We start from the raw sequence: 16,383 nt of genomic DNA, 5'->3' as shown, positions 1-16,383 counted from the left end.
GAGACTTTGAATGGCGCCTTATGCACGACAGAACATTGTACAATAGACTACAGACAAACAAGATGATTCACCAAAAACTCTAAACGTACATAAACCAGTACATAAAAGGGAGAGGGATTTATTTTTTATAGTCTCTCTCTCTCTCTCTCTCTCTCTCTCTCTCTCTCTCTCTATATATATATAGTACTATGCAAACAAATATTATAATGCTAAATTTTAATTATACAGAAAATATAATTATTGTAATAAATTAATTAGTAATTTAAATGTCAATTAATGTCAATGTAATGTCAATGTAAATTAAACTATTATTTTATGAAGTAAATATATATTTATTTAATATCTATAAATATGTCATACAGTATATATATGTGTATGTATATATGTATATATATATATATATATATATATATATATATATATATATATATATATATATATATATATATATATATATATATATATATATATCCTATTTAAAAAAATATATAGCATTATATTATATTGTGTTTATGTATACGTGTGTGTGTGTGTGTGTGTGTGTGTGTGTGTGTGTGTGTGTGTGTGTGTGTGTGTGTGTGTGTGTGAAAATATGGAGTACAAATACTTATTATAATGATACATATGATAAAAAACAAAACAAAAACTAAAAAAAATTACTTCTTAAATAATTTATACTGAAGTATTATTAAAACTAAAGTGTACAAAAGTAATTATTCTAATGCTAAATATAATAACCATAAAGCGGATATGGTTATTTCAACAAAGAAATACAATAACAAATCACTGATATTTATTTATATATTATACTCAATAATATGAATAAGTTTTATACATACATTCAATATTGCTAGAAAATAATATAATAAATGTTTACTGTGCAAAATTCAGTTATGATCAATATTAAAGTAAATATTATAATAAATCCATCTTTAGTCCATCTACAATAAATTAAGACTAAAGTGTATGTGTGTGTGTGTGTGTGTATGTGTGTGTGTGTATATATATATATATATATATATATATATATATATATATATATATTATGAAAATATTATATAGCAGATATGATCACTATAATACAAATGTATAATAATAATAATAATAATAATAATAATAAATTATTTACACACTTCATATGTTAAAGCTATACATAGTGAATGATATTAGACAAAATATTTATAAAATAATAATAAAAAAAATCTGTTTATATTATTTATTTTAATATTAGCTTTGAATAGTTCCAGAGTTATGCATTATTTATCTGAAAACATGGGCAAAGTCATTGCAAGGGTTATTCTAACAGAACTACTCAAGGTAGAGCAGACGTTAGTATCATGATATTAGACCGTCTCATATTTGTGTAAATATTTGCCAGCGGCTTCTAGAAGAGCGTCACACCATCTGTCCTTCCCCAAGTATTTTAAAAACCTCAAATATAGTCGTCTGAAGAACTTCAAAGCCTCTCGTTTCCTTCAAAAGTCGTGTTCAGTGTCCTTTGATAGCTTTGTCAACGAAAACCCTGAACGAAGAAGCTGCCTACCCTTGAAATCCAATATCTGACTGCTGACGAAACCTGCGACAAGCTCAAACAGTGCATTAAACATGAAAATTAAAGCTGAACATGGAACTTCAAAGATATAGAGGAGACGAATCTTAAAACTTGGACGTGAAGGTATAAATCTTTAATATTCCTGTGGGCAGAAGCCCGGCTTCCTCTCAGTAGACTCACAAGACGGGATGGTTTTAAAGCAGATTTATGGGGCCTTCTCAAATTCCCGCCTGATTCCATAGTAAACACTTTTGTCCACCTACTCGAGAGCAGCTGCATGACCTTAGGGATAAAAATCTGCATTGTTAGATTAAGAACCGTGACAAGTCATCATTCAGGGAGGTAAAAAGCAGGTCACTCTGTCTTCACCTCTCTTGTTTGCATCTTGCCATGAGATTTGAACTCGGGGAATGTCGTGATAGTTGCGTGTGAATAAACCTGGTAGACTTTAAACAACGTAATGTGCACATCTGTGTATGTTCGCGTGTAAAGACCCGAACTGCCAAATGAGTGAGTAAATGACGAAATCCCAAATCAGCAGCCACTCACCAAAGCTTTGGTCTCGTCCTCATCTTTGTAGTAGTACAGCTGGTCTCCTCGCAGGACGAACCAGCGCGTGTGCCAGGTCTTCACGAAGCCTCCTTGCTTCCGGAGCCAGCCGCAGCGGAGAACGTCCTGCCTGGCTGATCCACGGCCGTGCTGAGGGCTGCTGCCCGCGCTGCCAGCCTGCTCGTCCATGACCCAACCCAAAGAGCTTTCTGTACCCGAAACAGAAAGGGAGACGAGTTAGTTTAAGCTTATGACATAACTGAAAGTGTGATATGAGTCACGTGACTAACCCCTCAGGCAGGTGTTCTGGTAATAATACAAGGGACAGTACCATTGCCTTGTTATGCCATCAGACTGCTCACTTCGTCCATGCCACATTTGCATTTGTCAAGATAAGCAAATACAAAACATTAGTTTGGCTTCTAGGCGGGAAAGGCTCATTTATTGTGGGGGAAAAAGGTTGTCTGACTGGCTGTCTGACAAACAAGGCACTATTATTCACTTATCTATCCTGCTTGCAGAGTTTTGGAGTAGCCTATTTATTATAAAATAAAAGTAAATACTATGTTTGCTTTGTAGTTTTATAATTTTATAATTTTGAAATGTTTTATTCATAAAACTATAGCCTGTAGAAAATATTATGAGAAATGTAGGAGTAAATATTATGATACATCCCTCGAAAATAACACTAAATACTACTAGAGCAGTGTCGTTAATTCTAAAGTTTAGGTTTACATTTATAAATTAATATAATATTTACATTTTTGGTTGTTGTTTGTTGTATTTTTACGCGATATTTCAATTACATTTATTTATTTTTAAATGTTTTCATTTTAAATTAATTTTTATATAATAAAATCTTATTTATATATCATATCAATATATACTAGAAAATAAATAATTGAGGTTTATCATATTTACTTTAACATTCACTTTATTTACTTAATATTATAACATTATACATAGTAAATATTATTAGAAGATAAAAATACTATGCTCAACCCAGCAGCATTTATTTGATGAAAAATATTGTGAAACACTATTCCTGTCAAATATTATTACAATTTAAATACATTTTTTTTTTAATATTATATGTAATATTATATACAATAGTATTTATTCATATCAAGGCAAAGCTAAATTTTAAGCAGCCAGTATTGTGATTTTTCTCAGGATTTTATTATGAATAGAAAGTTCAAAAGAATAGCATTTTTTAAACAAAAATTATAAATGTCTTTATTATATTGTTATTATTATAAACAGTACATATAGGCTATATCTGGATCTGTATTTTTATGCTCTACTGTTAGTGTTATCTGTATGAACCGAGGGGTCTAAGAGTAACGCTATTTCGATTCTCTGTAAGTATGTACTGTACATGTGGAAGAATTGGCAATAAAGCAGACTTGACTTGATAAAAGCATACATATAGCTTTTGAAATATAATTATTTAAAATACATAATAATTGAAAAATTGCATAAGGAATTCTAATGGTCTCGCTCACCGACTTGGAATACCTAGACCGAGCTATCTATAGACTCAACCTCCTATTTTACTTTTTTTTATTTTTTTAGTCAAGTCAATCATCACATCATTCCACAGTCTGACCTCTGACCCTGCCAGGTTTATGTTATGACCTACTGACATTAACTTTCAGAAGGACTAAAGCTTTATGAGTTTAGGTAGCATTTAAAAAAATGTAACCTCAGCAAATCTGGTCATCAGAGAGGAAGTGACCTCAAGTGCCCTTTAAACCGATCTCCTCTACAACTCGCTCCCTCTCGCTCTTCCTTTCCATTTTCTCCAACCTTCCCAAGGTTTGCTTTCCGTGAGTCTATGAGTTCACCAGACCTTCCCACAACAACATTCTGCTCAAGAGATTCAAATTGTGAGCCAGGGGATGCGGTCCAGGAACAAAGTCTTAAAAAAATGTACTTCTAAACAGTTGCTGGGAGCTGGAATTATAAATGTGTATCTGTCCGCCACAAGAGACACAAGACTGGGAATCACATATCTGCAAAACGTGGCAGTCGTCCAAACACCTGACGCGCATTTAAGTGACTGTCTGACAGCCAGACATGCAGGCAAGAAATCAAAAAGGGTGTTTTATATGAGTGTTTATGATTTTAGATGACATCTTTCAGAGAAGGAGGGGCCAAACGAGCTGCCAGACTAGAATCTTCACATTTGTGCCCATCGCGATATCAATATCATATCACACCTGTCAGTGGAGATTGTTAGTCGCTGCCTCAGCACATATGCGTGATGTGTCCCATTTGAGAATGTGCAATACCATTTCCTTTGAGTAGTTTTTTTTCTTCTATTCACTCTTTCATTAAAATCAAAGAGCGGCGCTGGAATTATAAGGACTTTAAACATAAGGACTTTAAACAATTGGTCTTTTTTCTCAGTGTGAACTCATTCTTTCAAAGAAGACGGGAGGTTCCTATCTATCTAGACAGCACCGTATATGCACGCTTGACTATTTGAATTATTACACAGCAAAACTGTTGCCTTAGTCAAAACATGCCTCACTGAATAAAAACGTATTCATTTCTGGAGTGGGAAAACGGACTCAAAACTAAACTTTTGAATTAGCATACTTTAGCTCAGCAACATGGCTAACATCAGGCTTACAACCAAGATGCTAACGATTGGAATCATAATTCTCACTATAAAGCCTCAAATTTCTAAGCCTAATATCCTTCATAACCCTGAGGAGATTACTTCAGGATTTATTATCTGATTTTGAGGTGAACATGTTGTATCTGCTGAAGAATCGCTAGGCTCTCATGAAGAGCGCAAAAAAAAAAGAGTAGCAGAAGTAATCCTCTTGTTCTTGTCATATTTAGAGGTCAGGGCTTATTTTCTCTTGCTCTCTGTCTCACGGCGGCCTTATTAAAGATTCAGACAGTGGCAGAGCCAGAACATGTTGAGCTCCAGACAGGATTCTGAAATAGCGCCCCTGCATCTAATTTCCTCGAACAGCTTCGGAAATAAACTCAGATGATGGTGTTTCTCAATGCTGACAGCATCGGAGACCCAGAAATGGTTCAAACAGGAACATGCACACTCTATTCTTCAAATTTTGGAGATGGTGTTGGTTTCAATACTTTATTTTTCCCAATTTAATACACAGAATCAACAGCTATAAGTAAGATGTTCATATATTATTTATACCATAGTGTTGGGGGTTCTCCAGGACCAGGATTGGGAGCCACTGCCTCAAAAGAACCATTTTGGAACCATTTTCAGTGAACAGTTCTTAAAATAAATAACCATTTGAGCAAAACATATCAAACTCTGAAGAACCCATAAATGTGACCCTGGACAACAAAACCAGTCATAACGGTAATGTATACATCAGCAAAAAAAGCTGAAATCTAAGGGTGAAAACTGCCTTTAAAGTAGTCCAGATTAAGTTCTTACCAATGCATATTACTAATCAAAAATATGGAATGTACAAAATATCTTCATAGAACATCATCTTAATTTCCTAATGATTTTTGGCATAAAAGAAAAATCGATCATTTTGACCCATACAGTATATTTTTGGCTATTGCTACAAATATACCTGTGCTACTTGTGACTGGTTTTGTGGTCCAGGGTCACAGACAACCTTTTCTGCAAAGAAAAGTTTCCATGGATGTTGAAGGTTCTTCATGGAAGAACTGATGCCCATAAAGAACCTTTATTTTTAAGACTAAATGCCAAAGATTAACCATTTTGGGTTCCCCAAATAATCTTTCGGTGAACATTTATTAAAAGAACCATTTTCTTAGTGTGAAGAATAATTTAAGGATCTAAAGTACCACTATAAAAACTTTTTGTACAATAGAAAGTTTGCATGGATCTTAGAACAATTAAACGGTTCTTCATGGAACCATAGATGCCAAAGCACAAACTTTATTTTTTGAGCATCTGAACAAAACCATTGATATGAATTTGGGTTGATGCAATTGATTTGTTGAACCAATGGTTTGCACTAATATCTCTCTTTCATATGTAGCATTGGAAAGTGCAGTTAATTCTAGTGAATCGGTTCACTTGAATAAATCATGTAAGTGAACTACTTCAAAGAATGATTCAGTGATTCCAGTCACTCAGCATTATTTGGGCATTTTTGCTAAATGCTACGGAAGTTCTAAGCGGTCATGCATTATAATTTTTTTTTCCTTTTTGTTTTCTCGTTATAACGACTTAATTTTCTCGTTATCTCGACATAACGAAAGTCATTTTCTCGTTATAACGACTTATTTTTCTCGTTATCTTGACATAATGAAGTTTGTTTTCTCGTTATAACGACTTATTTTTCTCGTTATCTCGACATAACAAAAGTTTGTTTTCTCATTATAACGACATGACAGTTTTCCTGTTGCTATAGTAACGAACTCAACTTTGACAGGCATCTGATGGACAACCATGCAGGGGCTATACTGTAGCCTATATTTCGCCTAGGTAATAACGTCTACAATACTGTATATAAATAAAGGCTGATCAATCACTGTTGATTTTTCCAGAGACAGTACAACGAACATTTTGTTTTTGTAATTAACATGTTTAAATGGCAACACCGCGAAATTAGAGCTGCTTGGATTAAACTCACTTTTCATTTTCCCTTCATTTGAAATAAAATTATATATAATTTGTAATTTGTAGTAGTCATTATATGATGTGGCAGATATCGTGTGTTACAAGCTTCTGTTTGAAAAGAGCGTCCATGTGTAGCCTACATGTAGTGTGTATGTGTGTGTGTGTAGAAAAAAATGATTACAACATTATAGAACAAAACTGAATTAAATAAGCCTATGGATTTTACATATATATCACATTTCTCATTAATATGGTTAACAATATAGATTAGTAATAAGGAAAAGAAGCACATCAGCCTGCATCGTTAAATCCCGTCCTACTGTAGATAAACAGAATACAGTGATGTCAACCTTGGTTTTGATAAGCAGTTATTTATTATGACACAGAACGCGTTGGTGAAACTCATGCATCTAGCAGGAACTTAATACACAAAATATTCATATTGATTCAAGCATATTTAACATTTATGAATTAATTAAATGTCAGTAATGAAGACTGCACAAATTATAGCGATCACGAAGAAGGTCCGCGTACAGTAAAGTGTATAGTGTACAACGCCCCATCAGTTATATTCAGGTCTATAGTGCCACCTGCTGGCGCAGTTTTGTAACTTCTTAGAGAAAACTAGTTCGTGATAACGAGAAAACGAACTTCGTTATGTCGAGAAAACGAACTTCGTTATGTCGAGAAAACGAGAAAATGAAGTCGTTATAACGAGAAAACGAACTTCGTTATGTCGAGATAATGAGAAAATTAAGTCGTTATAACGAGAAAACGAGAAGAAAAAATATTATAATGCATGGCCGCTTAGAACTTCCGTAAAATGCTGCTGCTTATAACTATGTTTTCAATAAATTATGCCTTCTAGGTTTTTAGTTGTATTTTGTGTAAATATATGTTGTGCAAAAGTAGCTAGACTATAAAGTTATAATGTCATGTTGTCGCATGCAGTAAAAGTAATTTCACAGTGAGAAAAGCAGCACTGCCACGTTGTCATAAGCATGGAGGTGGTGTTGTCTGTAAGTGTATGGGTAACGATGAACTCCAGATGTGTTGTTTTAACAGTCTGCTCGACTACCGTCATCTGCTTAGCAAGTGTAGGGCTGCGGAGTGGAGTCTGAAACCTCTGATGTACTGACATCACACACACATATTAAAGTTGTGTTTGGAATTGTATACTGTCACTCTACTCTTATTATACATGCAGTATTCAGCATGTTGAACTGTGTGGAGTATGCTAATTTTTTCTATGAATTGAATCATAAGCCAAGGTGACATACTGTATTTGCCAGAGTACATACAGTAGCTGTTAACACACTGCTTGGAATACTATATCCTAGTGTGGAATGTACAATTGACTTTCTATTTCCAAAAAATGAACTCCAAGTAATAACTTTCAACGTTTTTTTTTTTTTTTTTTTTTTTTCATATCTGATGAATTCAAAAGTGACCCAATTTATTTCCATAATGTATCTTTTTCCTTTGAGTGCACTTTTTCTTTTTTTATGGAAAAAGGTGCCTGTGGTGACATTTCTGCAAAATGGTTTTACATTGGACATTTCACGACACATTAAATATGAAATATCCAGCGAGTGTCACTAAAAGTTTTTTTCGGTTTTATTCCTCCTCCCCCCCACCCCCCCAAAAAATAAAATAAACTTGAACCTATCAATGTTTTGTTATCTTGGTTGTTGTATGTATCGCAGCATTTCACTCTTACACATTTCAAAATAGTGTTGCAACTATCATAACCATATACCCTAAACCTAACCAATAATGTTAACCAAAGCTTGTATTGTGACTCATGTTTAACAAGACCCCGCATCTCAAGAGTAATACTGTACTAGGTGCGCTACCAAGCAAGTTTACAACATCAGAAAATAGTTCATATATATATATATATATATATATATATATATATATATATATATATATATATATATATATATATATATATATATATATATATGCACACAGGAGTTAATTAACCAAAATTACACACAGCTGAAAATAATGACAATAATGAGTGCAAGGGGTAATGGGAACAGACTGAATCATAGGAGATGCAATCTGGGTATGGATGTTTCCATGACTCAGTGCTAGAGCATTGCGTTAGTGGTGCAAAAGGTTGTGGGTTCAAACCCCATGGAAGACATATACTTGTAAAAAATAAAATAAAATAAAAGTTGATGTGGATAAAAGTGTCTGCTAAATGTAAAATATATCAGATCATAAAAGTCTGTATTAATTGATAATCTGTCCCATAATGATAATTTGTGTGAAAAACAAAGTTTGTTGTTGGTTTTTGTCTCTAGTGTTCATTTCAACTTGAAAGTGTAGTGAATTGTATTTATGTATATAGGTTTTTGCAAATATGTTGGTAGAAGCATGCTTTTTCCAGCTAGCCCAGGTTGTCCAAAACACATTTTTGTCTTGTAATAATTAATCAAATTTAAACCTAAGTTTTCACTGACAATGTATACTGTTTCACATACTATTTTTTTGAAAAAAAAAAAAAATCAGTGCAGTCAGCATTTTATATATAGACCACTCATTTCTGTTACCTGCCTCCTATACAGTAGGGCCACTCCACATTTAGCTTGTTTTTGAGATTTGACTATTGTAAAGCACCTGGTTTGAATGTGGTTATGAACACAGAAGAGTGAATATCTGTCACCATGCCAAGTCTAAGGCTCTGTGATATATTAGTGCTGTCTGCTGTCTGTGTGGGGTGACACTGAAGTTTCCATCTATAAAGTCCTCTCCGAAGACCCAACAGCTGTGACAGGGACACAGGGAACTCTCAAAACATCAAACCCAAGCTCTTACCACAACAACCAGAGACAAAATCTCCATTACATACTACAGAAACAACTTTTGTCCCTCTCTCAATCAAAAATAATGGCCTGGATGCTCTGCAGATGCCAAATATGATGAAACAATATATATATATATATATATATATATATTAGGGATGCACGATAATATCGGCACAACATCGGTATCGGCCGATAAAAGCTTAAAATGACCATTATCGGTATCGGCCGATATGAATATTTCTGCCGATGAGCCAAACCGATATTCTCCAAGTGAAATAATTGACCTGTTTTTCAGATGTGAATGTCTGTCTACATTTGTAAAATAATAAATTTATGGTAGAATCAGTACAGAAGAGATACATGGATTTCTCTTCAGTAAAATTAAAGTTTAAATATATCAGTATATATTTGTAAATATATCAGTATATATTTGTATATATATCGATATCGGTATCGGCATCGGCCAAAATTATTTAGAAAATATCGGCATATCGAATATCGGCCAAAATCCAATATTGTGCATCCCTAATATATATATATATATATATATATATATATATATATATATATATATATATATATATATATAAACCATCACTCAATTTTTCATCAGAAAATGTAACAAAAAAAAAATAACCTGTTTGCTTTATATAAAAGATTCATGATGAAAAGGCTACATAACAACCATGTGTGTATAATTACACTGAATACAGTGTTAGCATACACATTAGAGGTGAATGAAATCTAATGTATCTGCTGTTGGAGCTGCACTCAGTTTTGGCATTTGCATAATTTCCTTTTGTATGATTTTAGAAAAGCCTTGCTCTTTTCCTCTATTATCATGTCAAACAACTGATGAGGCTAATGGGCTAATAAGCTAATTGCGGAGGTGAGGAATTGGGCGTTGAGAAGGGCGCGTCTCTGTGTCTGAATGAGTGTGCGCGCGCGTGTGTGTGTGTGTGTGTGTGTACTTATGTGGGCGGATGATTGGTCTTCTGATGACGGAGACAGACTTGTCCTCTCGCACAGCCTCTCTGTCTAGCATAAAGGAGTTTATTGATGAGGTTCATGAATTAAATATCCCCTGCAGTCTGCTGAATAGAAATGCATTATTAATACTCATTTTTTATAAGATATCTCTTTTTTTCTTTGTGGTGTAAAAAAAACCCCATATGAATGAATAAGGGTAAGGTATAAATATGTACAAGGATTAAATGGCCATCTTGGTCAGGTCAAGACATCATTTCATTAGGGGTGGATATGTGTGAGTGAGTGTGTGTGTGTGTGTGTGACATTTAATTGTGAATACTTATTTTCCCTATTTACCTAATTTAACATCATCTTGCGCTCACTTAAAAGTTACTCTTTAAAGACATGTAAAAAAAATTTAATGCTTTAGACAAAACAGTTTCGGTTCATTATTGGGTTGTCATGTTGCCAGAACCCCCCCCCCCCCTCCCCCCCCAATGACATCAGGATTTTGCTTCTTTGGCTGAATTTATACATGCATGTTCAGTAAACAAATTATGAAAAAAATGTGAGTGTTCGGTTTCCTCTCTTTACTACAGCACTCTGCAGCTGTTTATTTGTTTACATCTTAGTATAACACATTTCTGGACTCCTACGCTGAATAGCTCACTCTCTTTGACCTTGGGACTGTGTAGATGTTTGTCTGTGGGAATATGAGAACAATCTCCATTAACAGGAACATGCATACGAGAAAATCTCCAGAGGGAACAAAATCCCAATGTTTATGGGGAGAGGATGGTTAGAAAATCGCTCACAGGACTGCAGCTCTTACCTGAACCCACTGATCTCCAACCTAATGAAAATTCACCATAAATCTTCAATTGTTTAACTCTGTATGGGTAACCAAACAATAGGTTAAAATGACTGGCTCCTCATCACCATGATGACATCACTGTAAATGTATAGTTACTTTACAACAAATTATTGTATTTTTAGTGAACATATTTAAAAACAGCTTTTTGACAATCTTCAAAGTCCTTCAGTTTCCTGAAAAATTAATCAGCTGGAATCTACAATATTTCCACCAAAATATGTTAGTGCTATTTTATTACAATGTTAGTTATTTGCATGTAATACTGCAAAAACAACCAAAAAATTGCAATGCAAAAATATTCAGAAATTCTTGTAGAGGTCTTTTTTTTTTTTACTTTGCTTTTCTAAAAATCTGTGAACCATCTGCAAGGTCCAAGATTACCATGTACTCCTTCCAAAACACTTCCAGACAATTGTGAGACCATACTTTTGCAATCCCACAAGTCTTTTCTCATTTCCATCAACAGTTTTTTCATCTTAGACTGACTTTTGTTAAGCAACCAATGAAGAAAACCAATTATGAGTGAGGTGTGCAGCCAATAAATTCAAATAAAAGCATCTGTTCAATGAAATCTTATTGTACATTCACAGCTCAATGAAGTTTTATAACCAGAGCATCTATGTTTCTGTTAACAAGTAAAAGCTCCGGACTGTTCTCTGCAGAAACTGCAGCATGAATGTGAAGGTTTCTCTAACATTAACATGCAGATCCAGTCATTCACTGCAGTGAAACCTCAGCCAATGACTCACACACTTTATTAATCGCTTCTGATCAATCTTAGAGAAGAAAAAATAAACATTTTAAACCACCCATTTGGAAAAAGTCAACAATGGATGGTTTGTTGTGAGTGAGTGAGTGAAGACCACTGGCTTTCATTACAATGGAAAGAGAAATATATGTCTGCCAACATCTATCAATGAAAAACTGAAAGATCCCAGCAATTATGTTTTAGAAATTTCTGTCAAAGCTTGGCTATGTTCCCTGGCACACGGATGAAGAAAACATCCTGTGCAATCTTCCATAACAGACATCTCAATCAGATATAATGGACTACTTGACAATCCTGCAAACCCTATGCCAATGGACATTTGTGTCTCGCCGGCGTACTTTGTGATTTCAGTACCATCAGAAATTGAACATGACCTGTTTTTCCCACACAAGAAAAACTGATGAAGCCAATTACCTAATGTTTTGTTGCTAACCTGGGCATCATGTGACAAATCTAAGCTTGCCGGGACAAGAATATATGGGATTTGCAGATAGGATATTTTCAATCTGCTCCTTATTTTGACCTCTTTTTAGTCTTCTGACAATTTGGTGCACATTCATTGATATTTTTCCAACTTTCTGAGTAAAATAATAATTGGATCTACAAAATTTCATGTTTCATTCAATGCTGCTTGTCATTTCTTTGTGATTGACTGTGAAATTGTGAAAATCAATCAATTTCTGAATGAAAATACAAATTCCCCTTCAACTTTATCTTTAAATATCTTGCTTAACAAGATCTTCATCTTATGCAACACATATTTAGGAACTAGAAAGAGACCATAACTGCTGTAATTTGAGATCTCTCTTCTGTATCTGTTAGCTGAGTGTAGCATCTGCTCACAACTAACACTCTTTGCTTGCTAAGCATGTTTATTCTGCACATGGGAATGTGACAGCGCTGAGCACACAGAGCTGGCCTTAGTGTTTGACACAGCTTTGTTTGACCCTTTTATTACTGGAAACCACTTTTTCTAGCTCAAGAGCTGTGTTCTCGGGAGGGGGAAAAGTTCTGGCCACCTAGGCAACAATTTTAGTTATTATAAGTTTTATATCCAGCATTAAATGCTGGATCACTGTTCCAAATAAATAGTGAGATACTGTATGTAATTTTGTCAATTCTAAGGTAGCATCTCATGAAACTTTGTAGAATCCAGAATGCACTGCAAAGATATCAATGAGAATGTTTAGCCAAGATGGTGAATGGATGCAAAATGGAAACTTAATTAGGTACTAAAAACTGTCAATAAAAGATCAATTGTAGCTACCCAATTTAACCCAATATTTATTTATGTTAATGAATAAATAAATATTAATAAATATAATTCTTGCATTGCTATTAAATGCTGAAAGTCCTATACAAAATATTATACAAGAATTGTATATGAATTTTTATTTATATGAATATTGTGGTTTATATATACTGATCTTAGCTAAAAGTTCAGTGCACCAGATTAATCAACTAGAAACCTGATCCCTGGAACTTTAACTAAATAACAGCCATTGTTGAGCAAAATCAAGAAAACACACATAGCATTGATTAAAGGAGCATAAAGATGGAGAAGATGCATTAATCTAGCATTTTCAGTCGCCCCAAAGGGCAGTAAATCCTTCGAGTGGTCATGCATTGTTTATATCGGCCAGTTCTTTGTGTGTCTGTGAGTGAGTGAACTAAAACGGGCACATTGCAGGCTTTACCCCAGCCATCTGTCTGTCTGGCTGTCTGCCTGTCTGTGCTTCAGTCTGACAGCTGCTGGTCACTTCTGTCTACGGCTCCTGACAGCTAATGCTGTCTGCTAATGCTGATTGCCACTTTCAGCCCAACTGACCATGAAACACAATGCCCCTGTACCAGACCAGAGAGCATTAGAGATACTGATGTATGAAAAGACATACAGACGAAATTATGTATTTTAGTCATATTATGACCTTGCGTGTCAGGCTACGTACCAAGATTTTAGCACAGAAAATGAAAGGAAGGAAATTCATATATTTTATGCATTAAGCAATTCCAGAATGCATTGTAAACGAGCTTAGTAAGAAAAAAAAAAACTTTCTTCTACAATGGATTTAATTCAACAGGATGCTATATATTATAGTTTACATAAAAAATAAAAGCTTAAAATGTTTTAAACTTCTAAACGAAGAACTTCTAAAAATGAGGATTGAGGCATTGAGGCATATATCAATGTGTTGTTCTGGAGAAAACCTGCCAAAATCACAGTAGGGTGTGAGAGACGTCTTTCTGGCAGAGTGCATATACATAGTCAGGTAAAGGTCAGGGTTCGACTGTCACTGCTGTTTGATTGACACATGTGAAATGTGAACTAAGTGAGTATGATTCCATTAGGGCTTTATGTTTCCTCTCATCTTTAGATGATTTAGAAGAATTGGCAAGTAGAAATGGTTCCAATTCCTATTTCTGTTCTCAACTCATCTACACAGTTTCATTACAGTCATTTCAAAGATCAAAAGGGAAAATGCAAAACAACAATCTCTTATGATATCATACTCTCTTAATTCATTTGGAAATGCCATAAGGGCTTTCTGTTTCCTTTGAACGTAAGATGTTTCAGAAAAATTAGCAAAAGTAGAAATGGTTCCACTTCCTAGTTTTAATCTTAACTTTTCAACTTGAAAGTGTCAGGAGTTCAAATGTTTGAGGTCAGTAAGTTTTGGTTGTTCTTGTTTCTTTAGTTTTTTATTTTATTTTTTTAAAATCCTTTTTCATCAATGATGTATTAAATTGATCGCCAGTAACAGTAAAGAGTGTTTACAAAAGTTGGGGGAAAAATAAGAAAAAAAAATGTTGTTTCTTGATCAGCAAATTAGAATATTATGATTTCTGAAAAATAATGTGACACTGAAAACTGAAGAAATGGCTAAATTTACAATATTAACATTTTTCAAATAAATGCATACATTCATTTACATACCAACAGATTTTTTAAAGTCTGGAATTGCAAACTTTCAATATCAGGTTTCAAATGGCGCATTTTTCGACTCTGTATGACTCGGCACGGCACGACACGACACGGCATGGCACTGTTCGGCTCGGTTTATTTTCCACTGCAGTTTAGTATCACTTTAGAGTGGGCAGGATTATTCACATGTCGTTATTGTTGTGCCACCTCTACTGCCGCGACTCCTAAAAAACTTTTTCATTCCTCGTCGAACCCATCAAGCTCTCACTGGATCTGCTCCTCTGCTGTCAACGAGAGGAATGTCTGTACTTCACTAACAGACAACGAAACAGCCATTTTTGGTTCATTAAAGGGGGGGGGGGGGGGGAATGCTATTTCATGCATACTGAGTTTTTTACACTGTTAAAGAGTTGGATTCCCATGCTAAACATGGACAAAGTTTCAAAAATTAAGTTGTACATTTGAAGGAGTATTTCTGTTCCAAAAATACTCCTTCCGGTTTGTCACAAGTTTCGGAAAGTTTTTTCCGAGTATGGCTCTGTGTGACGTTAGATGGAGTGGAATTTCCTTATATGGGTCCTAAGGGCACGTCTGCCGAAAGAGGGCGCTCCCGTATAGCAGAGCACTGAGAGCACAGACATTCACTGATCAGAGCGAGAGCGTCGCGAAATGTCACAAAAGTGTGTTTTTGGTTGCCAGGGCAAGACAACCCTGCACAGATTACCAAAAAAAAAAAAAAAAACAGCATTAAGGGACCAGTGGATGGAGTTTATTTTTACAGAGCATCAACGGAGTTGTGCAAGTGTTTGTGTTTGTTCCCTGCATTTCGAAGATGCTTGTTTTACAAGCAATACCCAGTTTGACGCCGGATTTGCACATCGTTTATTTCTTAAGGATAATGCAATCCCAACGAAAAAGGGTCACAATGGTGTGTTGGAACCGCATGCGGTGAGTAAAACTGCTTCAAATATCTCTGTGTTGTTAACTTAGCTATTGGCGCATAAACACATCAAGTAAACAACATGTGATGTTGTCATCAAACTGCACTTTCCACATGTACAGCTTAAAAAAAATATATACAGTTTCAGTACATACCACATAAAGACGTCGTTGCTGATGCTGCTCTTGTTAAATTTCAGCCTCTGGATCTGATTCTGGATCATAAATATACGCTGAATCTGACTGTTAGCCATGGTTTGTTTCGGATGTGTTTTTCCTCACAGTAATGTCACAGCTTCCAAACGCTCTCAACGCAAAAGCTTACTCGCACTCGTGATTCTTTAGCTCCGCCCACACGTCACGTACAGACTATCTTTCTCTTATGAATATAATAA

General features: G+C 34.7%; 1 protein-coding gene across 2 annotated transcripts in view; it reads right to left on the bottom strand.

Moving 5' to 3' along the window:
• The window catches only part of LOC113038880 (rho GTPase-activating protein 24-like), a 107,363-nt gene that overhangs the window by 86,339 nt on the left and 4,641 nt on the right, over positions 1-16,383 (bottom strand). The window contains exon 2 of one of the 2 annotated variants that reach the window (XM_026196643.1): positions 2,102-2,310. In XM_026196643.1, coding sequence (XP_026052428.1) covers positions 2,102-2,290 — 189 coding nt within the window. In that variant the 5' untranslated portion in view covers positions 2,291-2,310. Of the gene's footprint in view, positions 1-2,101; positions 2,311-16,383 lie in introns of those variants that run through there. The other variant, XM_026196644.1, reaches the window with a different exon arrangement.

This window comes from Carassius auratus, chromosome 21 (assembly GCF_003368295.1).
Source record: "Carassius auratus strain Wakin chromosome 21, ASM336829v1, whole genome shotgun sequence".
Classification (NCBI taxonomy): domain Eukaryota; kingdom Metazoa; phylum Chordata; class Actinopteri; order Cypriniformes; family Cyprinidae; genus Carassius; species Carassius auratus.
Note: the sequence above shows the minus strand (reverse complement) of the source record. Positions and strands in the feature narration are given on the sequence as shown.